Below are 27368 nucleotides of genomic sequence, written 5' to 3' on the forward strand. Positions count from 1 at the left end.
TCTTCTTTCTCTTCTTCTTGGACAGAAATGTTTCCCATTTTCCTTGATCTTCCTCCGAGTCATATGTCACTGGTGATGTGTTGGACAATTCCTTATTCTCCGTGGTAGTTGGTCTCTGCTTTAGTTCTTCTGCAGATTTCTTCCACGACATCCTGCATGTTGCTCCAGCCTCTAAACCTTCTTCCAGCTTCATGAGGCCATTTTTTTAGGTTTTTGAGAGGAATAGCCATTATCTTCTTCAACAGTGATCTTGCAGTCTCAAGATGCACCTCTTCTTTGTATTGATTCTCTATTATTTGACGACTGATATCATCAGTCAGATTTAGGTCAATACTCCTACCATTTCGGCCATTGTGGATACTTTCCCTTGATACACCAGGGAGCTCCACCGTATCATGCAGAATGCCTGCTTCTGCCATCATGCCAATGAGGGAGTCTAGTTGGCCGTGTGTTAAGTCAAGGAGATGAAGTTGTGAGTGGGCGCTGGGAGCGCTTACACAAGAAAACGATCGTCTATCTACCGCAGTGCACCTTCTACGTGATTTTGATCTTTGGCAAGATGGCTGCTCACAACAGGATTATTTCAACGCAAACTTTTCAATATTTCACTTAATATTCTGTCGTTCCAGTTGTAAACACACACATCTACCATGAAATGGGGCTTAAAATAACCATACAAGCTCGTTTAGGTAAGTGCCTTCACAATATAAACCCGCTTTCTTGAGCTATTTTGTAGCTGCGAAGTTCACGCGTCTTTTCATGTCCAACAATCCAATAATAATAATAATAATAATAATAATAATAATAATAATAATAATAATAATAATAATAATAATAATCTCAGATGGTAGACTTGGCAGGTATATTTGAAGCAGCTTGAATACGCCAACCTCGTGTCGGTAAATTTACTGCGGGACAATATTCCGCCACTTCGGAGACTCCAAAAACCGTAAAAGTTGTTAATGAGACTAAAACGAATAACGTTGTTATTGTTAATAGTAATTAATTAAAAACGTAATTAATCATTTACGTCGCAGTGACTACTGTATTTGTACCGGTTACGGAGACGCCGAGAAGGCGGAAACTTTTCCCGCAGTTCTTATACGTGCCAGTAAATCTAGCGACACGAGACTACTACAGTATATTTGAACACTTAAAACTTCGGACTTAGTCTAGATCAGGGGTTTCCAAATGGCGGTCCGCGAAGCCATAGTCTGCGGCCCGCAAGGACTTGAATAGCACATTATGCAACGAGCGAAGCGAGTTTTATTATTTCCATACGAGTGTCTTAATTACCATTATAGACGAGTTGCATACGACTGTTTATGCTCGACGTTAATTATAAACTTTATTTTTTTTAAATATTCATGATCATGCCTATAGTTTCTAATCCGGCTCTGGAGCCCTTACAAATTGGAAACCCCTGGTCTAGATCGAATCCGTCACTTTGGACTCAGAAAGCCAGTGCTCCACTGTATGAGTGTAGACCTGTAATCAAGCCTCCTTCCATCAATAAGGTTGTCAGAGCAAACAGTTTGAAGTTCAAAGAACTCCACTGTTCAAACATTGTGATCTCGAGTTACGTCGCTGCACGAACCTTGAGACTGTTTATCTACGTGAACCTTGAACTGAGTGGAGGAGTTCTTGGCGCAAACCGCTAGTCACTGTGTCAGTGTGCGCCATGGCTCTCCCTAGTCTAGTGTTGAGGCGATGTGTGTCATCCAGCGCTCCGGCAAACGTCATCAAACATGTAACAGTTGTAGGAGGAGGACTTATGGGCTCGGGGATTGCTCAGGTGAGTGGTTTTAGCCCCCAGGGGCATTCAAGTTGGGAGGAGGGAGTGTTGATTACACCCCCCTGAGTCTAGCAGTGTTTCCGCTAGCCAGGCGTCTCGCTTTCAAATATCCTGTCCTACCTTCGTCTTGTGTCTCTTTGTGGTATTATGTTTGCGAGGCCACCCCCACCCCCCTTTGGGGTATAACATTTCTTGTACTCCCTTTATTCTTCCTTCCTTTGCACTGCTCATACCTTGCACAGTTACGGCTCACGGGATCTTCTGTTTGGGGCTAATCTATTTAATTAATAATAATAATAATAATAATAATAATAATAATAATAATAATAATAATAATAATAATAATAATAATAATTGAAGGCGTGTTAGCCCAATGCGCTCGTTGCTGGCTTCTCCACTGGACAGCTGGGTTTAGAGTACTTTAACGCGATAAATCACTCGGCCTCAGAAAGGGCACCCAGCTTTAAATTCCCGGCTAAATTCAAACCAAGCAAGGGTGGCTCTTTCGGCCTCAGAAATATCTCAGAACAGGAGTAAAATATTTCTGTTTAATGAGAATAATAATAATAATAATAATAATAATAATAATATAATAATATAATAATAATGTCCGGCTCCATGGCTAAATGGTTAGCGTGCTGACCTTTGGTCACAGGGGTCCCGGGTTCGATTTCCGGCCTTTCTGATACGGGAGCTACACCTCACAACCATACTCGAGACAGGGTCTCACCAGGGAACAAAACAGTATTTTGGCACATGCAATATTACTGAAATCTTTACAATCCTTTTGACAAACCCCAGGAGTCTGAAAGATTTCTTTATAATACTATCGATGAGCCATTCCTGTTACTAAGAATTACACCTAGATCATTAAACTCCTCCACACGATTTAAACTTTCTCCACTGATTTTATATCTGTAAAATACAGGTATTAATTTTCGAATAAATTACACCGCACTTGAATTTATTCACTTTAAGGGACCACTTATCACACCACTCGCATATTTGTTTCAGATCCACTTGTAGATAATCGCCATCACTGTCTTCTTCTATGACTTTGTATAGTTTCAAGTCATCAACGTACAAGAGACGTTCACTGCTTTGAACGACTGTAGTAATATCATTTAGAAACAAAACGAATAGAAGAGGCCCTAAAAGTGATCCCTGTGGGACGCCAGATGACGGTTGATAGGGGTTAGAGATCAAACCCTCGGACTTAACAAAACATATTCGTTTGCTCAAGTAGCTCTTTAGCCACTCGAAAATACTCCCGGACACTCCATACGCTGACAACTTTCTCAACAAAGCTTCGTGTTGTAAAGAGTCGAAGGCTTTGGAGAAATCAGTATATATCATATCAACCTGTTTACCTTTGTCCAATGCATCTGAAATTGAAGATAAATAAACTGCCAGATTGGTAACAGTTGACCTGCCTTTAACGAATCCATGCTGTGATGGGTCTATGTACTGACTAAAAGGGTCATAAAGGCGATTATATATGACTTTCTTCGCCACCTTCGATAAAAGTGAGAGCAACACTACTGGTCTATGATTATCGAACAACACCTTATCACCTTTCTTAGGGATAACGTAACACTTTTTCCACTCAGCTGGAAAACACCCACACTTAAATGATTTATTTATAATTTCACATAGTGGAATTGCCAGTTGTTAAGCACATTCACGGAGGACGATGTCAGGTTTCTCGTCAGGCCCACATGATATGTTGGTATCCACCGATGATAGGATCCGTGTCACTTCTGCCACAGAAGTTTGAATAGACAGTGGATCTATTGAAAATGGGGGAGAAAAAGTTGCATTGCAGGGCTCGGAAGGAGAATGGTATTTCGCAAAAGTTTGCGCAAATGTGTTTAGTATTTTATCTTTTTCGTGGATTCCAGTTCCGTTCATTAGCATAGTGGGAGGCAGACGGGAAGATTTTCTTTTATTATTAATGAAATTCCAAAAGCGCTTAGGGCGTGTGATGACGTCATCTTCTACCGAGCTAACGTAGTCCCAGTACTTAGCACGCTGCAGTTTTTACATTCACTTCGTAATGTGGAAAACTGCACATAGTCGCACTCGATCTTTTGTATGTCCTTCTCGCCCTTTCTTTCTCCTTCAGTTTCTGGATAGTTCTGAGTCGTACCAAGAAGGATATTTTCTGATGTTAATTTTTCGAAATGGTACGCTGTCTTTTATGACCTCATATAGTAAGTCATAAAAAGTGCTCATAGTTCATCCACAGAGTGGGACTCTTTAATCATATCTCAGGGGCACAGGGATAAAAGGTCCCTCATTAAAGGAAAAATCAGCTTTAAAATATAATAATAATAATAATAATAATAATAATAATAATAATAATAATAATAATAATAATAATAATAATAATAATTATTATTATTATTATTATTATTATTATTATTATTATTATTATTATAACCTGTCTGGTGGCTATGAGGCGCAGGGTCTCTTAACTTGAAAGCGTGGATTGGCGACCACGGAGCTCTGAGGTGTGTCCTGGCACTGCTTCCACTTACTTGCTCTAGGCTCCTCACTTTCACCTACTCTATCCGACCTCCGTTAGTCTGGGATCTCCCGGCACTAAAAAGCCGTACGCCATTTCATTTTACCTCCGTTAGTCAACTCTTGTTCTTTTCTGACCCTGACGGTATTAGAGCATTCGAGGCCTAGGGAGACTTTAATTTTCACGCCCTTCGTGGCCCTTGCCTTTCTTGTCGGCCGATATTTTCATTTTTCGAAGTGTAGGACCCTTTCTCTCATCTTTTTCCTGTTTAGTGTTAATAGAGGACGGTTGCTCATTGTACTTCCTATTAAAACCACCACCACTGGTGACCATGATCGTTAAAGTGTCAAGTTTATATGGTCTGACACTGAGATTAGCCGGTTCGAATTCCGTTGATGGAAAAAGTTTCGCCACCAGAATGTTAGCCGGCAGGGTATGAAAGATGGTGGTGTATAATTTCTAATCACTAGATTGCATGCCAAAGGCCTGGATTCAGTTTAAAACCACCCTACAGTGTTCGTATGGAGCGAGGGTATATAACGCTGTTGATGGCTATTCATCCATCGTATGGCGACTTTAAGCCTTGAGCAGACTCCTTAGTGTTATTCGACAGAAACCCTCTCCCTAGCTCATTATCATCATCCCACAACCAGACGCGCAGGTCGCCCATGGGTGTCAAATACAAATACCTTCACCAGACGGGCCGAACACGTCCTCAGAAACTCCCGGCACTAAAACTTGTACGATGAAAACTAATAATTTAACGAAAGTATAAGGCGCGATCAAAAAGTTTCCGTTTGATGGCAGCGGACGTGCTACGCAGCGTGACTCCGATGCGGATATATAAGCATGGGCATGTAAGCAAAGGGATTAGTGTGGCAGTTGTGTCGTGCCGAGGTGCGTGCGTTATATGCGGCCACGTGAACTATGGCGACGTTATTACCAAATGCGTCCAAACAGGACCAATGTGCTGTCATTCTGTTCTTGGCTGCCGAAGGACAAACACCAGTGAGCATCCATCGAAGAATGAGGACTGTATATAGGGCAGTATATTTGTCGAAATCCACTGTTGTGTAATGGTGCACCAAATTCCGTGCGGGTCGCGTTTCGACACAAGACGTCGGTCGATCTGGGAGGCCAGTATCATCCATTACGGACAACAACAAGCGGGCGGTGGTTGATGCGATTATAGCGGACCGGGGCATAATCATTCGTGCGCTAGCAATGGATCTCGACATCAGCTAATTTAGCGCCTGAAAGGGTCGACGCTTCCTGTCGGACCCTCTGTGGGTGGGGGACGCAGATGAATAATACACCCACGGTATCCCCTGTCTGTCGTAAGAGGCGACTAAAAGGGGTGACCAAGGGATGATTGTATTAGAACCATGAAACTATTTGTTATTAGTAGGCTACTACCACGCGGAAACACCATGTTTCGCTTTTACTTGCGCGTAGTACCACTATGTTAGGTACCAAATAGGTTTGTGATTAGTAGCACGCAGGAACACCGTGCGGTCAGTCGCCCACTTAGAGTGCACGGTCGGCTTTTACAGTACCTGTGATTAGTATCACTACATGAGCGACACCATGGTTCTGGCTTGCCTATGATTAGTACCCACTATATGAGGAACCCCACGGGATAGTACGAGTCCCTGTGGTTAGTACACTTATGTGATGAACACCATAGGTTTGCGTTGCCTGTAAATGGCGCCGCAATGTGCGAAACACCATGGGTCTGTATTACATGTGCGAATTTCATTACCTGTGAGTAATACCATAATGTGTGGAATGCCGCGAGTCTACGCTACTTTTGATTAGTACCGCACCATGACAAGTACCATGGTTCTACGTTCCTAGCGAATACGTACCATTATGAGGGGCCGATGACTTAGATTTTGGACCCGCAGTGCCTCACATTCACAGGAATGTACTGGTGTGGACTGCAAGCACCATTGATCCAGTATTGTGCTTTAGAAGCAGTCCCTTGGTCAGTAATACTATTGTTTTACGTCAGTTTCTTGTGAATGTGAGGCACTGCGGGTCGGATCCACTGATTGTTTTAAGTTCATATCCATCCATTCATTCTTCGTCTTCATGTTTTGAATTCTGGTCAGTGGAGGATTTTGGACTTTTAATTTGTCATTACATTTCGTCTCATTTCGTACCATTATGGACCGATGACCTAGATGTTAGGCCCCTTCAAACAACAACAATAATAATAATAATAATAATAATATAATAATAATCATCATCATCAGCGCTTCCTGTCGGACGACGATATGCAGCAGGCGGTTACGAACTTCTTCACGCAGCAGGACACGGTGTTTTACCAAACGGGGATTTCAACCCTGGTGCATCGGTGGGATGAGTGTCTCAGTGCTCACGATAATTTTGCCTAATTGGTATCCGGATTCAGGACTGTACGGCCGATGAACGGAAACTTTTTGATCGAATATTTATGCATGATCATTAAAATAATGTTCGGCAAAGAACAAATTGAGAACTTCCACATACTGAAACTAAATAATAGCCTTAAAGCGCACCAAATTTCAACAGTTTTGTGCAACATAATCATGTATTATTTTGTATAATTTAAAGGTACCGAAGATTTAATATTACAATTTATTGGAAACATTAATGGCTGCATGTACTGCTCATGTTTCACAGGCTTCGCTCTGTCATTGGCTAAAATATCCAAGCACTGTGGTCGTTCATTATACAGTAAATGTGAATTAGCACTGATCGAAAATTGCAAGGAAAAAGTAATTGGGCTGGGCTGAATTACATTTACTGAGAAACGTTTTACTCAGTGATGATCGCAAATGACAGCCTCCGTGGCTCAGGTGGCAGCGTGCCGGCCTCGCACCGCTGGGTTCCGTGGTTCAAATTACGGTCACTCCATGTGAGATTTGTGTTGCGCAAAGTGGAGGCGGGAAAAGTCTTTCTCCGGATACTCCAGTTTTCCCTGTCATATTTCATTCCAGCAACACTCTCCAATCTCATTTAATTTTACCTGTTAGTCACTAATCATTGCCACAGAGGAGTGCGACAGGCTTCGGCAGCCGGCACAATTCCTATCCTCGCCGCTAGATGGGGGCTTCATTCATTCCACCCCTGAACCGGTCAAATGACTGGAAACAGGCTGTGGATTTTTCATTTCATTTTCATAATAGCAAATGTACCTTTGAATGAAGTCTACAGAGTACAGTAATCACAGGATGTCTCAAAGCAAGCCCTATAGAGAAACTTCATCGCTCCCCTTGATATTCGGAGGGACGAGGCGGCAAGATATCAGGGGACAACGGCGGACAACAGTGAGTCACCCTCTATTTGGAGTTCGACCGCCTCCTGAAAGCTTAACATCCAGAAAGACCTTCCTCAACGTCTCTACCACATTAAATAAATCACCAGCAACAACATCCGGCTCCATGGCTAAATAGTAGCGTGCTGGCCTTTGGTTACAGAGGTCCGGGGTTCGATTCCCGACAGGGTCGGGAATTTTAACCACCATTGGTTAATTTCGCTGGCACGAGGGCTGGGTGTATGTGTCGTCTTCATCATAATTTCATCCTCATCAAGACGCGCAGGTCGCTTACGGGAGTCAAATCAAAAGATCTGCACCTGGCGAGCCTCATGTTTGGATATTCCCCGTATTAAAATCCAAAGGCCACTTCATTTCATTTCATTTCATTATCAGCAACAGCGCGCCGAGACCTGAGGCGAAGTAGAATACAACTCCTTTCAGAGTGAAGGCCCGCTCCCACCTAGTGGAATGGAATCGAATCGAACCGAACCGAACAGAATTTGTTTTTAACATGTGTTTAAATGGGAGATAGAGATAGCGATCGCCACGAGTCGAATCGAATCGAACCGAACGAACAGGATTCTCTGCCAAGAATATTTTTCGACTAGCGGAGCGGAATCGAACAGAATTATCAAGATTCGTGCAACTTCGTAGACGGTCGGGTCGAGTCGAGATCTTTAGGATGACCATTTGGCGGCAAATGTGTATCAGCTTCAGCTGGAGAGTCAGCTGTTTCTTGGATACGGTCGGGAAAATTGTTTTGTGATCGTTTATTTAACTTATTGATACTAGACACGGAAAAACTTATTAGTTTTGTTCAAAAATATAATTTCCTCTACTACAAGACCCACGAGCATTACTGCAACAACGTAAAAAATAATGCCTGGGAGGATATAAGCAAGGCTATGGAAAACCAAACTTATTATAATATTCAATTTTGTGTCAGGTTTCTGTAGTCTATATACAATTTAATTCATACTTTTTGTTGACTTAATCACCAAATCATGTTATGTTGGAGTCCACATACAGTATATCAGTACGATAATTGACATCACATCTCACATAGGATGCATCTTTCAGTGTTTATTATATTTTCAGTGAACGATTTCGTAAGTGGCGTTCCCTAGGTTTCAAAGTGTCGTATTTGTGCTGTGCGGTTAGGGTTGCGTAGGTGTGAATTTTCATTCGGGAGATAGTGAGTTCGAAACCCACTGTCGGCAGCCCTGAAGATGGTTTTCCGTGGTTTCCCCATTTTCACACCCAAAAAATGCTGGGTCTATGCCTTAATTAAGGCCACGGTCCTAGGCCTTTCCTATCCCATCGTCGCCATAAGACCTATCTGTGTCGGTGCGACGTAAAGCAAATAGTAAAAAAAATAATAAAAAGGAATGTTGAGGCTACCTCGATTAATGATTTCATCCTCCCACGGGACGCAATCTAATGCATTAAAGTAGTTTTAAAAATGATCACGGCCTCCCATTACATCTGATGTAGCATTTCCCCCTGTAAAATTGAACTTTTCTGTTAAATTCTACTACTGTATCTGAAATAGTTGTTGAAATTGCAGTACAGTAACTCTGAAGTAGGCCTACCGTCGAAACTTAGCTTCATCGCGCATTCAACATTCAAATAAGTTTGAATACTCTCCTTTTGGTTGTCTTGTTAATTTCATGTACCCAGAAACTTTTCCGATCTCTCGTAATTTTCTACCTCCTCACACTTTCTATCAGACCGTCCATTGCAAGCCTGTGAAGTTTCCCGTAGAATCCCGTTCGATTCTGTTCCGCTAGATGTGAGCGGTCGAGTGGAAATTTCGGCTGTTCGGTTCGATTCGATTCCACTAGGTGGGAGCGAGCCTTCTGAATCTCCTCCACCTCGTGGACATGAGCTCAGCTGGGCTACTTGAAGGTCACTTAACTCAACCGTTTGAGCAGTGGTGCTGGAAGATCTAGGGACACCTCAAGAAGTGGGGGTATTTAGGAAAACAGACAGACTTTGTGATTGCTGGGAAAACTAACGCATATGTAACTGTCAACTATGCCCTGTCTATTGTACACTTCAAGACCTCATTCAAGCGACCAAAGAGGGACTTGCTGTCACTGATTATTGGATGGACTCAAAGTGACCGCGCGAATTATATCTGTAAAGTGCCGTGTATTTCGCGTAATTATAATGTGTATGTTATGTATATTTGTACTGTACCTACATTCTGACACAAAATAATAATAATAATAATAATAATAATAATAATAATAATAATAATAATAATAATAATAATTGTTCCGAGGTATCTGTGGAACAGCAGAGGTGAAAGAAGGTGCGGGCTGTAATAGGTCTCAACTACCAAATTAAAGTTAATTTAAAACTTTAACAAAGGTTATATTTTCTTTTCAAAATCAACAAATGACAACAAATAACAAAAGTGTAACAGGTACCAAGTAGCAAATCAACAAATTAAGAAATAGATTACAGTCGTTACAAGTTTTGGGCTTCGAGCCCCGTTTTACATTCCTTGAGCCCTCAGCTCATAACCACAAATTACCAAGGGGCAGAAAACCCCTTCATACCAAGGAGCACTTGCCCCTACTTACAATGTTAAGCCTCCTAGAGGCACGCAGAGATCAAATTAGGAAAGAACAGTCCCGCTCTCAATTTTAGAAACCTATCAAAGGCCACAACAAACTTCACTCCTAACTGCCCTCAAGGCACACATACAGTGAAACAGGGGTATCTTGTACCCAACCTACAGGGCCTTCACATGAAGAAAACAAAACACTGGGTTAATTAAATGGCCCAAAATACCAAATTGAAAGGAGGCGAAAACATGCACTCCTACACAAAGTTATTGAAACCTAAGAGGCACTAGGCCGATCATACAGGGGCTCATCCCAAGCTAGGGAGGTGACACGTATGAGAAAACTTTAATATTTTAAGGAAGAGAAAGAAAACGGTTGTGAGAACGTAGTCACATCAATTTCCAAATGAAGGGGAGCTCGAGAGGGTAAAGCACTCTCTATCCCCGCTTTACAGCAAAAGAAATTTATATGTTTTACATAGACAGAAGAGAATCTACATTTTAAAAGTAGGTTACATACTAAAGGTTTCGAACCTTCCCCGAGAGTTAAACTGCTGAGCTAGCAAGAACTGAAGATGTTAACAGGCCATTACCTTGTAGATGAACTGCTGCTTGAAGAAAGAGGCGCTTCCCGCCCCCTGCTACATATTCACAGGCTAAGGGAGATGTTACTGAAGTGGCACCGAGACAAGAAAATCAGCAGTTTATATACCCTCGTGGAACATTCGAGATCTTTTAGGAATGAGTAGACACACCCTTTCGTTTTATTGACTAACATCAAAAGTTACGCACAACATGAACAAGAAACCTAGGATTGGAGGAAAATTAATTTAGAAAATTCGGGATTGGCTGAATTCAAAACTGGCGGAAACCGAGATCAATACTGCCAACCCAAAACCTGAAAGAAAGAAATTTAACAAAGAACAAACTTATGGATACAAGGTTTCTTCAAAAAACAGTTCCATCACTTCGCACCAGAGTGCACAATCGTAGTCTTTTCTCTGTAGAGACATCTAGAAGAGAATGTCCACACTTCTTGATACGGAATAAACAAACACAAATCGAAATAGACACAGTTCAGAACTCTTCAAAATTACCAAATTTACAATAGTGACATCTTCCGAGAAACCGTTGAGTTAATACAGTTTGTTAAAGTTCAGGCTTTCTCCTGTAGAGGAGTTTTTAACTGGCGCAATATTTAAATTGCGGGGTCGGGGTGTACCAACCGGTACAATAATAATAATAATAATAATAATAATAATAATAATAATAATAATAATAATAATAATAATAATAATAATGGAGTAGCGTGCCTGCCTCTTACCCGAAGGCCCCGAGTTCGATTCCCGGCCAAGTCAGTGATTTTACCTGGATCTGGAGGCTGGTTGGAGGTCAATCAGCCTACGCGATTACAATGGCGGAGCTATGTGACGGTGAGATAGTGGCCCCGGTCTAGGAAGCCAAGAATAACGGCCGAGAGGATTCATCGTGCTGACCACATGACACCTCATAATCTGCAGACTTTCGGGCTGAGCAGCGGTCACTTGGTAGACCATGGCCTTTCGGGGCTGGTACACTATAGTGGGTTAATAATAATTGTACCGGTTGGTACATCTATACGCCGCACATTTGAATTTTCCGCCTTAAAGTACTCCTCTACAGTTAAAACTCTGAACTTTAAAACTGAATTAATTCAACCGTTTATCAGAAGATGTCACTGTGTTAATTTCGAATTGTTTTTGTTTACTAATTATCAAGAAGTGTGGACATTCTCTCACAGATGTCTCTACCAAAAAACTATGATCATGCACCCTGATGCGAAGTAAAGGAACTTTTTGAAGAAATTTTGTGTTCAGAAGTTTTGGTCTTTGCTAAATTTTGTTTTCTCATTTGTGGGTTGGCAATATTAATCTTTCTTTCCGCCAGTTTTGAACTTAGCCAATCCCGAATTTCTTTAATTAATTTTGGACCAATCGTGTCCTTCTTCTTCACATTTGATGTGTAAACTTTAGCCGACCAATAAACGCATCTGGGCGTGTCTTAATTATTCATGAAAGGTCTCGAATCTTCCACGAGGGTATAAAAACTGCTGATTTTCTTGTCTCTCGGCCAATCGTACAAGATCTAGCTTAGTGTATGGAAGTATAGCAGGAGGCGGAAAGCGCCTCTTTTATCCGCCAGCAGCTCTTCTACAAGGTAATGGCCTTTTAACATCTTTATTTCTTGCTAGTTCAGCAGTTTAGCCCTCGGGGAAGGTCCGAAACCCTTTTAATGTAACCTACCTTTCTAAAAATGTAACTTAGTGCCGGCTTATGTAAAAGTTTCTTATTACTTTAACTGTAAATCGGGGATAGAGAGTACTATACCCTCTCGAGCTTCCCTTCATTTTGAGTTGAGGTGACTACGTTTTCATAACCGATTTTCTACTCTTAATGTATTAAAATTTTCTTATACGAGTCACCTCCCTAGTTTTGGGAATAGCCCCTGTGTCATCGGCCTAGTGCCCCTTAGGTTTTATAAGGTTTCTTGTAGGAGCGCAAGCAACGCCTCCATTCATATTGGTATTTTGGGCCATTTAATTAACCTATTATTTTTCTTTTAAGGCCCTGTAGGCTGGGTACGAGATACCTCTGTTTAATTCTTGTAAGTTGCGCCTAAAGCATTGTATTGCCTTTAATAGGTTTGAAAGATTGAGAGCGGGTCAGCTCTTTCTTGTGTTTGAAAAGTGCCTCTGGGAGGCTTGAGGTTAAAAGTTGGGAGCAAGTGCTCCATGTAATGAGGGGTTTTCTGCCCTTTTGGTAATATGTGGTTGTGAGCTGAGAGCTCAGGAATGGTAAAAATTAGGGCTTGTGGCCCAGATTGTTAAAGTCTCTCTAAATTTCGGCTTTCTTGGTCCTGTACCTGATTTGACTTGTTGTTATTTGTTAAAATTTGAAGTTTTTATGTGAAAATTGTTAAGTTTTGAAAATATAACCTTTATTGAAATTTTAATTCATCTTTCGGCCTTGTAGTTAGACCCATTCCTGCCCGCACCTTCTTTCGCCTCTGCTGATCCACCAAAACATGATAGCAATAATAATAATAATAATAATAATAATAATAATAATAATAATAATAATAATAATAATAATAATAATAATAATAATTTTACAATTTGCTTTATGTTGCATCGACACAGATGGGCCTTATGGAGACAATGGTACAGGAAAGGGCTAGGAGTGGGAAGGAAACGCCCGTGGCCTTAATTAAGGTAGACCACAACCCCAGCATTTGCCTGGTGTGAAAATGGGAAACCACGGAAAACCATCTTCGGGGCTGCCGACAGTGGGGTTCGAACCCACTATCTCCCGAATACTGAATATTGGCCGCACTTAAGCGACTGCAGCTAAGGAGCTCGATATAATAATAATAATAATAATAATAATAATAATAATAATAATAATAATAATAATAATAATAATATACATACGTACGTTATCATTATAGACCGTTTGCCTTTCATCGTTCAGTCTGCAAGCCTCTGTGAATTTACTAACGTCACCACCATCCTCTATTTGCAACTAGTGCTGTGGCCTCATTTAGTTCTATACCTCTTATCTTTAAATCGTTAGAAACTGTGTCTAACCATCGTTATCTTGGTCTCCCTCTACTTCTCTTACCCTCCATAACAGAGTTCATTATTCTCCTAGGTAACCTATCCTCCTTCATTCGCCTCACATGTCTCTACCACCGAAGCCGGTTTATGCGGACAGCTTCATCCATCGAGTTCATTCCTAACTTAGCCTTTAGCTCCTCATTCCGAGTACTCTCCTGCTATTGTTCCCACCTGTTTGTAACAGCAAGCATTCTCGCTACTTTCATGTCCGTTACTTCTAACTTATACATAAGATATCCTGAGTCCACCCAGCTTTCACTCCCGTACAGCTAAATTGGTCTGAAAACAGACCGATGTAAAGATAGTTTTGTCCGGAGCTTACTTCCTTCTTACAGAACACTGTTGATCGCAACTGCGAGCTCACTGCATTAGCTTTACTACACCTTGGTTCAATCTCACTATATTACCATCCTCGGTGAACATACAACCTAAATACTTAAAATTATCTACGTGTTCCAGCTTTGTATCACCAATCTGACATTCAGTTCTGTTGAATTTCTTACCTACCGACATCAATATAGTCTTCGAAAGGCTAATTTTCATACCATACTCATCATTACACCTATTTTCAAGTTCCAAGTTGTAGGCTTTCGACACAATCTGGCATTAAGATCAAGTCGTCAGCATAGGCCAAACTGCTTACTACGTCTCCACCTAACTGAATCCCTCCCTGCCACTTTATACCTTTCAGCAGATGATCCATGTAAACTACGTAGGTACAACAAGGCACTCTGTATAAGAAGAATGCTTCGTATAGCACAACAGAATGAATACACGCTGTTCTACTGTATACATCACTCGTTAAACACACGATTACTTTAATATTCCTAAAGAAACGACGCTATTTTAAAGCGAACACATTGAACACGCTACCAGTACCACAGATGTTAAACTGAACTATTGCTGTGAAGCAATGGTTATCGTTACTGTACTGCATTAGATCATCTTAGCCGGTCATGAAGCAATATCTCTCTCGGTAAATGAGTCACCCGGCCGCGCTATCGCCTTCCGTGCATGTTCCCCTGACACACGGAGCGAGCAAAAAAAAAAAAAAAAAAAAAAAAAAAAAAAAAAAAAAAAAAAAAAAAAAAATCTGTATATAATTATATTTAAGCACTTTGCGTTTTGTTCTACACTCAGCCTTACGGCGGGAGCAGAAACACGTGAAGAAGGTGATGGAATTTGGGCTAAATTCGCGTCGGGTTCTTTATTTATTCGATATTTACAAGTGACAATAGGCACTCACGTTTTACGGTACATATACCCACCTGTACTGTGTCTTTGCACTGACTCACAGGATAAAGAGGACTTCCTGCTAGTTCACTGTACTGAGAATATCTATAACTGTTTACAAAAGAGGAAAAATTTGCAACATTATATGAACTTTCTAACATAGCCACGCCCCCTTGCATTACTTCTTGCGGACAACTGGCTTAGGGAATCTTTCATTTTATTGCCTTCCTTGGCATGCAGATTACTAGGTGTCATGTGGTCAGCACAACGAATCCTCTCGGCCGTTATTCTTGGCTTTCTATACCGGATTATATAATATTACTACTACTACTACTACTACTAAGTAGTAGTAGTAGTAGTTACTGTAACATTCTATCGTCTTGATGAAGAAAGTACCGAGCTCGATTGCTGCAGTCGCTTAAGTGCGGCCAGTATCCAGTAATCGGGAGATAGTGGGTTCGAACCCCACTGTCGGCAGCTCTGAGAATGGTTTCCCGTGATTTTCCATTTTCACAGTGGCGAATGTTGGGGCTGTACCTTAATTATTGCCATGGTCGCTTTCTTCCCACTCCTAGCCCTTTCCTGTTCCATCGTCGCCATAAAACCTGTCTGTATCGGTGCGACGTAAAGCAAATTGGAAAAATAAATCATCTGGCTCGTCCAAGTACTTTAATACTGAACTGAATAACAGAACGGGGTCCATTCAGCGTAGCGAGGCCAACTGAGGAGCTGTCTGCCACTTCCTGTGGACAAGGTCTTGTCTTAGCAATTAATATTACACAAGTTGTCCTCGGACACTCCCGGCACTAAACGCCATACGCCATTTCCATTTCATTACACAAGTTAACTTGACCTAATGTGGTGCCTTCAAGGGGATGAACAACTTTGTGCTTTTCTGATCTACAACTGGAATGGATTCCCTGTTAGGAATTTACCGTTGTGTATTTCGAATATTATGACTACTGTGCTTATTCTTTTTTTTACTGAACCCTCCTTGAAATATTTTCATTATTTAAATGTGCGCTAATCGCGTTATGTGGTGAAAGAGGGTTTGGCAACCCTGCGTCGCTCAGACTTCGATGAAAGTCCTCTGAGAGTTGCATACGTTTATCTCTTTGGCCATAGTTCATCGTTATCTTGAGTTATCTGCAGTCTGTTTAGCGAAGCTGAAGCCATCTTATTTACAACCAGTGACCTACCTCAGCTTCGCTCGCGCGATATGGTACAGTAAATACGTACACTGCCATGGGATTAGATGCATCAAAACTGAAGTGTATTGAAATCTGAGTTCCACAGAACATTGCTGCCTGTTGTAAACACAGGCGTAGTTATGCGCAAATAGCTCAAACAAATACAATGAGTGCCCATTAGAACGATCTTTACATCTCTTGTCGATCATATTTAGGGATATTTTGTAATCAGCACCTCCGTCCGAACGATTTATGCATGCGATTTTAAACCAGTTTTCATCTCTAAAAGGGCTGAATTGTCAAAGTCCTCGAACACAAGTTTGTTTGTTAATTTTTACTTTAAATGTCGAATATATGACTTGAGGGCATATAATTATCTGGTAAGACCCCAACTAGAGTATGGTTCCAGTGTACGGGACCCTCACCAGGATTACTTGATTCGAGAACTGAAAAAAAAAATCCAAAGAAAAAGCAGCTTGATTTGTTCTGAGTAATTTCCGACAAAAGAGTAACGTTACGAAAATGTCGTAAAGTTAGCACTGGGAAGACAGGAGACGAGCTGCTCGACGAATTGTATAGTTCCGAGCTGTCAGCGGAGAAATCACGTGGAATGACATTAGTAGACGAATATGTTTGAGTGGTGTTTTTTTAAGTAGGAAAGATCACAATATAAAGATGAAAGTTGGAATTCAAGAGGAGGAATTGGGGCAAATATTTGTTCATAGGAAGAGGAGTTAGGGATTGGAATAATTTACCAAGGAAGATGTTCAATAAATTTCCAAATTATTTGCAATTATTTAAGAAGAGACTAGGTAAACAACAGATAGGGAATCTGCCACCTGGGTAACTGCCCTAAATGCAGATCAGTGGTTTGATTCTTTTACGTGCACCCGAGGCCGCCGGGTGACAGGTGGACGCGTTGCTCCCTACACCGCGGGGCCAGACTGGTTCTAGGGTTACAAAGGAAACAAATACAGTATTTACTTGACTTAGTGCATTGTAATATAAGTATGAATTAATTCCCAATATTTAAGTATTATGTCTGAGGTCATACGGCGCTGTTGATGGCGATTCGTCCGTCGGGCGGGGACGTTTAAGTCTTGAACAAATCTGTTGGTGCTATTCGACAGGAGTAGGCAATGTGCCGGCACCGGGTTTCACGCTCTCCCTACTATACTATATTACGTCATTAATTTTATCTCATTAACTCCTCTGATGAAGTTGATCTCAGGAAGGGCATCCGGTCGTAAAAACTCGCTAAGAAGGTTCATTTCACCTCATACCCGACCCGTAGAGAAACGGGACAAGGGTTGAACTAAACACTCTCTCTCTCTCTCTCTCTCTCTCTCTCTCTCTCTTAATTACTACGTCATTTATTCTCGTATTCACACAAGCTGGCTACGCACTTCGGAAGAAATCTCGGAAAGATCTTTTAAAATAGGCTGATGTCCCAACTCTTAGTGGGAGAGAATTCCATAGCCTAGCAATGGGCACAAGGGATGGACGGTTGCAGTCTACAATAGAATTCTGCAAACTCAAAGCGTGCGGACGAAGCCTGTTTGTTATTGCTTTGTTTCTTTCTCTTCATTTTGCCTTGTTACTTTCCTGTGAGCCATGGAATAGCCCAGAGGTTGTTGGGCACAAATAATTATTCACTTCTTTTCTATAGTAGGGCCCACGAGAGTTGAAGTCTGACAGGTGAGCGGCGAAAGCTGTAACTACGAAGTACGCTGCGTTGTCATAGTTACCTCCATTTGCAGCCTACCACCCTTTCAGACAGGCTGAGTGTTTAATAAAACATGTAGGCCTAGGCCTAATACAATTCATTTACCCTTGACCGGTTCCTAAGCTAGTGTTAATAATTCCAGCATTTAAGGCAGAACACGACATTATCGATATATATAAAAGATTTCATAATCACTAACAAAATCATCAGTTTCTGACAATAACCTCAACAAATGCACATGTTAATCACAGAATAGAACAACACTACCCACATTGATAGTTTTTTATTAACTCGGATTGTTAACGGTACCTGTACAATTCAGGAATAAACTACGGTATAATATACACAATACGAAGACGATACTTCATCGAGAAAAGAAATCAGTCAGAATATGAACGACAAAAGTGACAGAGCAAGCCAATCCCGTGATTATAGCGTCCTAAAATGTTGCAACTCTGTTATCGTTGCCATAGCAACAGGCCATTTTCGAGCAGCGTTAGTCAACTTTTTCTCGCCGGTGGCGCTAAACGTCAGACTTCAACTTTCGTGGACCCTACTGTACGTTCTTGTAAGGACAACTGCATCCTTCTATTGGAAGATACATGCTTCAGATATTTACGGCTATAGTTAACGAGGAGTTGGATCGGGTGTAATGCTGACAGGCGCGGCTCCATAATACGATCTGCAGAGCTGTAGAACCACCACAATGAAAGATATACAGTAATATATAGCGATTAGCGATCCCGTCCTTCATATTGAGTGTTTATATCGAGCCAGAGATCGATTCCCATTCAGCTACTGGTGATGTGGCAACCCTGTTTAGATCTGTGAACGACAGAACCAAAGAGCATAGATAGAACATTAGGAGAGCACACTTAACTACAACCTTTCTTCCGATAGGTGGCCAAGGGTCGTCCATAAGGGTCTGTATGAACTGCACGCCTTGCAGTACGTCTGACCTATTACCGTGACCATAGAGTTAGTAAATAATACACTAGACAGCGCCACCGTCCGTGAGAGAGTCGCTGCAGCGAGCGAGCATGTTGAAATCACAGCTGTTTGGGGAAAGCTCCCTCCATTGTACTCATCAGTGTAAATAGAGAACTTATAAAACTGTATGGATATTAATATGGTTTAAAATTCTTACATGTCAACATTCTCAGATACTACAGTATAGTTGTGATGCTTCTGTTCAATAGAAAGAAAGCCCAATTAGCTTAAATACAGGATAAATGTGTGATAAAAGAGGATGGTTGTGATTAAGTTACACAAAATCAATTTGCTGTCCATGTTAAGTCTTCAAACAACGTACCTTATGATTGGGGGTATGTATATTTTTCTATCTTTGGTGTAAATGACCAGGACTTCAGCAAAATTCTATCCAAAGACCGAAAGCATTCTCTCTCGTACGAAGCGAATGAGCGAGTTCTTATGCCTACAAGTAATCATGACTATGTTTCTCCGTAATGGTAGTGAATTCTTCCGAGGTAGTCATGAAAATGAAAACAGAAACGCTAGTACCATTAGATAATGTTCCCCCTCCATTAAGAAAGCCGGCTGCCAAAGATGTATACAGGTCTCGGAACCTTTGTAAATATAAATGTGTCGATAGGTCAACAATTTTTTCGATAAACGGAAGAGGGGCTTTATTTTTTGTAACTTTTTAATTGTTGTCTTTTGTACAAGTCAGTTATTTATATTGTCGATGTCCCTCGAAATCGGGGTCTTACAAATTGAGATGAACGTCTACCTGTATTATTTCGGTACATTTTCTAGAACTTCATACTGATAGGACATGGAATAAAGCGTTTCCGCGGGGTTGGAGGACGGATTAACACGAGCTTATTATTATTATTATTATTATTATTATTATTATTATTATTATTATTATTATTATTATTATTATTATTTTGCTAGGGGCTTTATGTCGCACCGACACAGATAGGTCTTATGGCGACGATGGGAGAGGAAAGGCCTAGGAGTGGGAAGGAAGCGGCCGTGCCCTTAATTAAGGTACAGCCCCAGCATTTGCCTGGTGTGAAAATGGGAAACCACGGAAAACCATCTTCAGGACTGCCGACAGCGGGATTCGAACCCACTATCTCCCGGATGCAAGCTCACAGCCGCGCGCCTCTACGCCACACGAGCTCAGCTGACACTACCCCTATACAATACGAATTTAGATGTGTCTATTACACTTCAATGGACTGGGCGTCACAGAGCAGAATCACCAACATTATTCAGCACGAGCCGCCACTGAATGCTGATGAGTGGAGGAAAGGTAGCTAAGATTTGAGGTAAGACATCGCGATGCTTTATTCAATAGTTGGAAAATGAGTGTAACAGTGTGTAAATATCTCATTTACTTAATCTTTAAGAAAGCGGCCGAGTGTGTCGTAATAAGGCGTGACACGAGTAGTATAATTAAATGAAAAAATAAAATGTATGCAAGAGTTTAAAAGAGTGGTGATGGTGATTACTGTTATAATTTCATAGCCTTATAATCTAAGTCAGTTTCGTAGCCTTATAATCTAAGTCATTTCCACAGCTTTTCTCGCTGTACGCTATCACAGCCACTTAGTTCACAGTCCGCGCACAACAGTGTCACAATCCTGTATGTCTTACACTGTCCATACATTCAACAACAACTTCGTTCACAGCCACTTGCTGACTTCTCTCACTCTACGCCAGAGACGCACACCCGTTCACTCACAGCAGTTGGACAAGAGAGACTACTACTCCGCAGCAGTCAGAACGAACACTCAGTTCGACGGATAGAACACTCACAGACTGAATAACTGACTGTAAACTCTACGGGAGTACTCTCGCACGCAGTACTCCACCCAGTGCTCGCACACAACACTAACTCACTGACATAGCTCCAACTGAATCACTGGCAGAACTAAATCACTGAAGCACCTCCAATCTGCCTTAAAACTGGGAGGCCGGCCCCTTCCAGGTACTGCGCGAAAGGAGAAGTCTCGAATCCGCAAGATCTGGGCTCACCTAGTTCTTTCTCATACCGCTGGGAGGTCTCCAATGAGAGGACAAGACCAGCTGCTGTGAGTGAACGTGTGTGCGTCTCTGGCGTAGAGTGAGAGAAGTCAGCAAGTGGCTGTGAACGAAGTCTGTTGTTGAAGACCCAGCTCGTTTAAGATTCGCTCGCTGTGCGGCGAATAGCGGGGCCTTAAACTCGGTGACATCGTTTTCGGTCAGTGCCAGGCTAAGTCGCTCCTCTAAAGGCTTTACAATAAAATGTTGGAACCCGCCAAAATATGCAAATATACAAGGCAAGAACCACGAAGGGCTCGGTAGGCCTCGCAAACCTAATACCATTAGGATAAGGAAAGAACAAGAGTTGACCAAGATAGGACGGATAGGAAAGATGGAAGTGAAGAGCCTGACGCAAGTGGAAGCTAGTAGGGGCCCCGTGTTCCCAACATGAGATCCCCTGGGCCCCTCTTACGACGGATAGGGTATATCGCCGCCATTCGCTTGTCAATTAACATTACTGAGATAGGACCCTTCAGCGTAAAAATAACTTGCCCTTTTCTACTTTCTCCCTCCATTACTCTTGTGCTTGTTTCTTTCCAGGTTGCCGCTCAGAATGGCCAGGACGTTACGCTGGTGGATGTTAACGATGCTGTTCTGTCCAAATCTCGAGGTATCATCGAGACCAGTCTGAAGCGTGTTGTCAAGAAGATGTTTAAGGTAAATCATTAAACTATAATATCTGACTAAGTGGTTAGCATGCTGGGCTTTTGTTCTAAGGGTCCTGGGTTCGATTCACGGCCGGGGCGAGGATTTTAACTTTCATTGTTTAATTCCTCTGGTTCGGGGTCTGGATGTGTGTGTCATCTTCAACACTAGAATTCATCCTAGGTAGGGCCCCATCCTCGCAGATGCCCATAGGGTGTCAACTCGAAACACCTGCACCGAGTATCTACGGAGGTCGCATATCATTATTATTGTTACATGCTAGGCCTGTGGTAGCCCCTCTCGGTACTTCCTGCTAGTGAGTCAGCCTACCGAGTAGCTCCCAGCCGGCCTGGAGGGGATGGCTGGCATTTCCGTGTATTTTTCTCGTCGGTTGTTTATCTGTGAGTTTCTTGGAGATTTAACGGGAATATTTCGCCTCTAGCCACCTCGCGAATGTTCTGGTTTCCATCACCCGAGCTGTAAAAAGGAAGGCTAGCCGCGGACAGTTGGTCAGTGTTGGGTTCCGTGGTGGAGTCAGTGTGAGACTCAGTGTGTTGGGGTTCGGTGGCTGGGCTGACGGTGACAGAGGTGTTGGCTATCGCTAGTGTCTCACCGAGGTCTGAACGAGGACCTGTTGTTGTGGTGTCGGAAAGTCCAAAGAGTAGGTGGGCTAGAGACGACGTACGGAACAGAAGATTGTGTATTACCTGAGAGTACTGTGTGTTTGTGTATTTCTGTGGACTGAGGAGCGCCGAGAGTCACCATCAGCCCAGCCCCCGAACCCCAACACACTCAGTCTCACACTGACTCCACCACGGAACCCAACACTGACCGACTGTCCGCGGCTAGCCTTCCTTTTTTTTTTTGCAAGCTGCTTTACGTCGCATCGACACAGATAGGTCTTATGGCGACGATGGGATAGGAAGGGGCTAGGAGTGGGAAGGAAGCGTCCGTGGCCTTAATTAAGGTACAGCCTCAGCATTTGTCTGGTGTGAAAATGGGAAACCACGGAAAACCATCCTCAGGGTTGCCGACAGTGGGGTTCGAACCCATTCTCTCCCGAATACTGGATACTGGCCGCACTTAAGCGACTGCAGCTATCGAGCTCGGTAGCCTTCCTTTTTGCAGCTCGGATGATGGAGGGAAATGTGAGGGTAAATGGACCTGTGTTAATATTCCTTGTTGTGAGTATCGCCTTGCTGTTTAATACTGCTGAGCTCTTTAGTTATTCACTGAATGCGATTGTGAATTACTGGACTGTCTGTGGAGTCAAACCAAGGAATAGTCATCGTGTATTGTGTAGCCTGTAGCCCTGTGTTCAAATCCAGCGGTCTACACACAGCTGCTGTGTGAGGTGACTAACTTGGGATTATTATTATTAATAATAATAATAATAATATTATTATTATTATTATTATTATTGTCCGACTCGTTGGCTGAACGGTCAGCGTACTGGCCTTCGGTTCAGAGGGTCCCGGGTTCGAGGTTCGATTCCCGGCCGGGTCGGGGATTTTAACCTTAATTGGTTAATTCCAATGGCACGGGGGCTGGGTGTATGTGTTGTCTTCATCATCATTTCATCCTCATCACGACGCGCAGGTCACCTACGGGTGTCAAATAGAAAGACCTGCACCTGGCGAGCCGAACCCGTCCTGGGATATCCCGGCACTAAAAGCCATACGCCATTTAATTTCATTATTATTATTATTATTATTATTATTATTATTATTATTATTATTATTATTATTATTATCCTCTTTTGATGGACGATGAAAGTATCGAATAAAGGTTGGTACCTTTAAAACGAAACTGTCAAAAATTGCTCCCCAACTTCAGGAAAACTCAACATTTAGACAAGCCATAATAACAGGAAGAAAACTGGCTGTGTGTTTGAGTATGTAACAGAATATTTCACACTTGCATTACTCTTAAAATGGTGATTTTATATTTATATTGTATATATTTAAATTTTACTCAAATTCAAAACTGCAAGTTAACGGTACCGCTGTTTAACAATGGCAAAAAAAGTGTCACTAATTGCATCCAACACACAAAACGAATTCAAGTCTACCACGTATTCCTTACAAATATAGAAAAGTACTGTACTACAAGGTGATACCACACAGACTTCCACCGAACAATGGCAAATGAAGCATACAGAGAGTGGAATATCTCCCAACGTACGAAAGGTAAACATTGCGCAAGTATTCAACTTATCGACCTACGTAAACTTCGGTCTTTATCTCTTAAACGAAGATAAATCACTTCCATCATTAGAATGAGGCTAGGACATGCACGCTATCCAAGTCATTTAAGGCCTGTTTTCACATGTAGGACTGTGCTGCGACTGTGCTTCGACCGTGATGTGTCGTCCGCAATCGCCAAACAGTATAAACCATTCCGTTTACATTGAACAGCAGTTGAGTATTTTCACATGTAGGACTGTGTCCCTACCGTGTTGGTACCGTGCTGTCATGGATCGCCAAGCAGAGCGATTACGGCCCACACAGTCGTCGCCTGGTCTCAGCACAGTACCACATGTGAAAATTAGAAACGGTCGCCCTAGTGTCGCCAAGTCGGACTTCCGTCTTATTTCGGTGGTAATCGGAAGCACTCGGTCGTACGTGATCCAGTGACCAACGAGCACAGAATAACATAGAGTGCGCAATGCACTGTCTGAGTACTGTGCTCGTTGGTTGAGATACATTGTGTGATAGTTTGCAGTAGTAGGGTGGCGCAGTTGTCTTCCTTAAAAATAGACGAACAAGTGATAATTTTAGTTCAACAACATGAATGCCTTTATAATTCTTATTTCTCTTCTTCTTTTGTTGTAAAACAATGTACGCTGCGCAGGCAATAACTACGTCTTCTTCGTTCGGATCCATGTCTCCAACCTGTGAGCACAGATGCAATGAACAAGGACCACATGACCACAGCACAGTCGCAGCACAGTCCTACATGTGAAAAGACAGAGTAGGCGACACCGCCGTAGCACGGTCGAAGCACAGCCGAAGCACAGTCCTACATGTGAAAACAGGCCTTTACTGTACATAGAATACGGATGTATCACGGAAAATTTGTCCCCTAGGCAGCGTAATGGTAATACACGGTACGCGCTTTCCGCTTCTCGATTGTTTTACATGAGGAACGAAAGATGATAGGGAAAACCGGAGTACCCGGAGGAAAACCTGTCCCGCCTCCGTTTTGTCCAGCACAAATCTCACATGGAGTGACCGGGATTTGAACCACGGAACCCAGCGATATGAAGCCGGCGCGCTGCCGCATAAGCCACGGAGGCTCATTCAATAATAATAAATGTTATTATTTTTACGTCCCACTTATTATGTTTACGGTTTACGGAGATGCCGAGGTGCCGGAATTTTGTCCCGCAGGAGTTCTCCTACGTGCCAGTAAATCTACCGACACGAGGCTGACGTATTTGAGCACCTTTAAATACCAACGGACTGAGCCAGAATCGAATCTGCCAAGTTGGTCTTAGAGGGCCGGCGCTCTACCGTCCGAGCTACTGAAACCAAAAACCAACCAAACCTCACGGCACTTCACGCCCTTGAAAGGGCCTTGGCCTGCCCGGCGACCGCTGCTCAGCCCGAAGGCCTGCAGATTACGAGAGGTCGTGTCGTCAGCACGACGCATCCTCTCGGCCGTTATTCTGCGCTTTCGAGATCGGGGTCCGAGCTACTGAGCCCGACTAAAATGACTCAAATAGGTTCATATTACCTATTCAGAACGTCACTAACTTATTATTCCCTCGTTTCAGTAATGACAAAATCTTCATCTGCAAAATGTTTCGAACAGACCTTGATATTATGAGTAAGCGCGTGCAACGACTTTTTACGTGAGGGCTCTTTCTTAGGAAATTGATGGTATGAATACGACTGAACTTGGTTTTGGAACATTGGAACACTGCAATAGTGAGGCAAAAGAGTTTTCTTGTTTTCGTTTCTGCCATTGCGATGTATTAAAACTTTAACTTCATTAATTAACTAGGCAACTTCCATTAAAAACTTAGAGGCATAAATGACGATCGACAAGCGCATACCGTGTACCACTCGTGAGACATCTATCGGTGGTGTTTCACTACATCCCTATTAATGTTCTTCAATCGCCCATCTGTTCATTTGATCCCGGTGACGTTGCAGAGCTGAAATACGTAATACCCATTAACTTGTAGAAAATACTCACAACAACAAGCGTTCACAAATTTGCATGTACTCCTACCAACTTCAGTTCCCTGCCTTTTAAGTTCTGATACCAAAATATTCCGTCATATAGTTCAGTTTTTAATCAAGGCCAACCTAAGCTTGTGAACCGTTCAGACTGTTAGTTTTGTTGAAACCATTCTCAATCATCACCACACCGCGGCCTTCCATCTAGTAGAGAAACTCACCACGATAGGCCGCATGACGCCAAGTTTTAGAATCCCATCTTCTCCTCAATGTTTCAACAGAGCTGGCAGCATGGCCCTTCTGACCGAATGACAACCTATACAGCGTGTCCGGCTTGAATGAATAATAAAATGAAAATTGATATCTTAAGAAGTAATAGAGATAATCATTGGCGGTTTGGTTCTACAAGTAGAGAAATTAAAACAGTTTTTCTACATACTTAATCCACCTCGATATGCGCATCATTAGTGGTGCGACAGACGCCGAATCTGTATTGCAATCCCCCCTTGTCAGCGTGCTTGGTTTTGTGGTCCAGTATCGAAAGCGATCTGTCGGTTTTCCGAAGGCATCTGTGCCATTGATTGATTTGTATGTGAGGAACATCGTCAGTTGGTTACAGTTGATACTCCAGTCGAAAGCGACTTTGCAGGACCCTAACAGACAGCTAGCGGGACGCGCGCAGTGTTGCACAGCCGTCTGAGCTGCCTAACCTTCCAATAAGAAAGACAAAAGGGATACTTTTCTCGCAGGCCAGCTGTATATTACGGTGATTAATTAAAAATTCACGCGTTAAAACCAGTTTTGACATTTAAATGCAGCATTCGAACAACTATCGCAAATGCCACATCTGCAATGCAACAAAACGTATGGAGAGAGGTGGAATACAGTTTCAACGCCTGTCGCGCCATTATTGGTGCGCATATCGAGGTGTATGTGTATGTTGGGTATTCAGCCCAAAGGCTGGTTGGATTCTCAGCAGGTTCACCATTAGCTGTCATAGATGGCCTAGGTGTAACTAAAGAGGCGTACTAGGGAAATGAGGAGTGAGGTAGTTTCCCGTTGCTTTCCTCACTGAGCCAGAAGTTGCTATTGCACATCAGTCTGCCAAGCCCACTGAAATGCGTGCACCAACCGACCCTATGAGCGACATTTTCACACCATTCATAGCAGGGACTGGCTGCATAAGGAACGGCATTACTAGCGTCACTCATACCTCAGCCACTTTCATATTGTCAAAGCCAAGTATAAGACTGAGACAGGCCAATGAAAGTAACAATTTTATTCTAGCCCATACCAGAAGACATAATGCACTGCAAACACTACATCTTGCCAGCAAAGGCCTTATCGAGGTGTATTAGATATATATTATTAAAAGAAAGAGTTTTGTGCTTGTAGAAACAAACCACCAATAATGATTTCTATTACTTCTCAAGATATCCATATTTATTATATTACACATTCAAGGTGGAGATCATGT

General features: G+C 42.3%; 1 protein-coding gene across 2 annotated transcripts in view; it reads left to right on the forward strand.

The window, feature by feature from the left end:
* The first annotated feature begins 1638 nt into the window (after positions 1–1638).
* Positions 1639–27368, forward strand: part of LOC136858702 (hydroxyacyl-coenzyme A dehydrogenase, mitochondrial) — a 52706-nt gene continuing 26976 nt past the window's right edge. For both annotated transcript variants that reach the window (XM_067138440.2, XM_067138441.2), the window contains exons 1-2: positions 1639–1795; positions 21600–21716. In XM_067138440.2, the coding sequence (XP_066994541.2) occupies positions 1682–1795; positions 21600–21716 (231 nt within the window). In that variant the 5' untranslated portion in view covers positions 1639–1681. The remainder of the gene's footprint in view (positions 1796–21599; positions 21717–27368) is intronic.

This window comes from Anabrus simplex, chromosome 1 (assembly GCF_040414725.1).
Source record: "Anabrus simplex isolate iqAnaSimp1 chromosome 1, ASM4041472v1, whole genome shotgun sequence".
Classification (NCBI taxonomy): domain Eukaryota; kingdom Metazoa; phylum Arthropoda; class Insecta; order Orthoptera; family Tettigoniidae; genus Anabrus; species Anabrus simplex.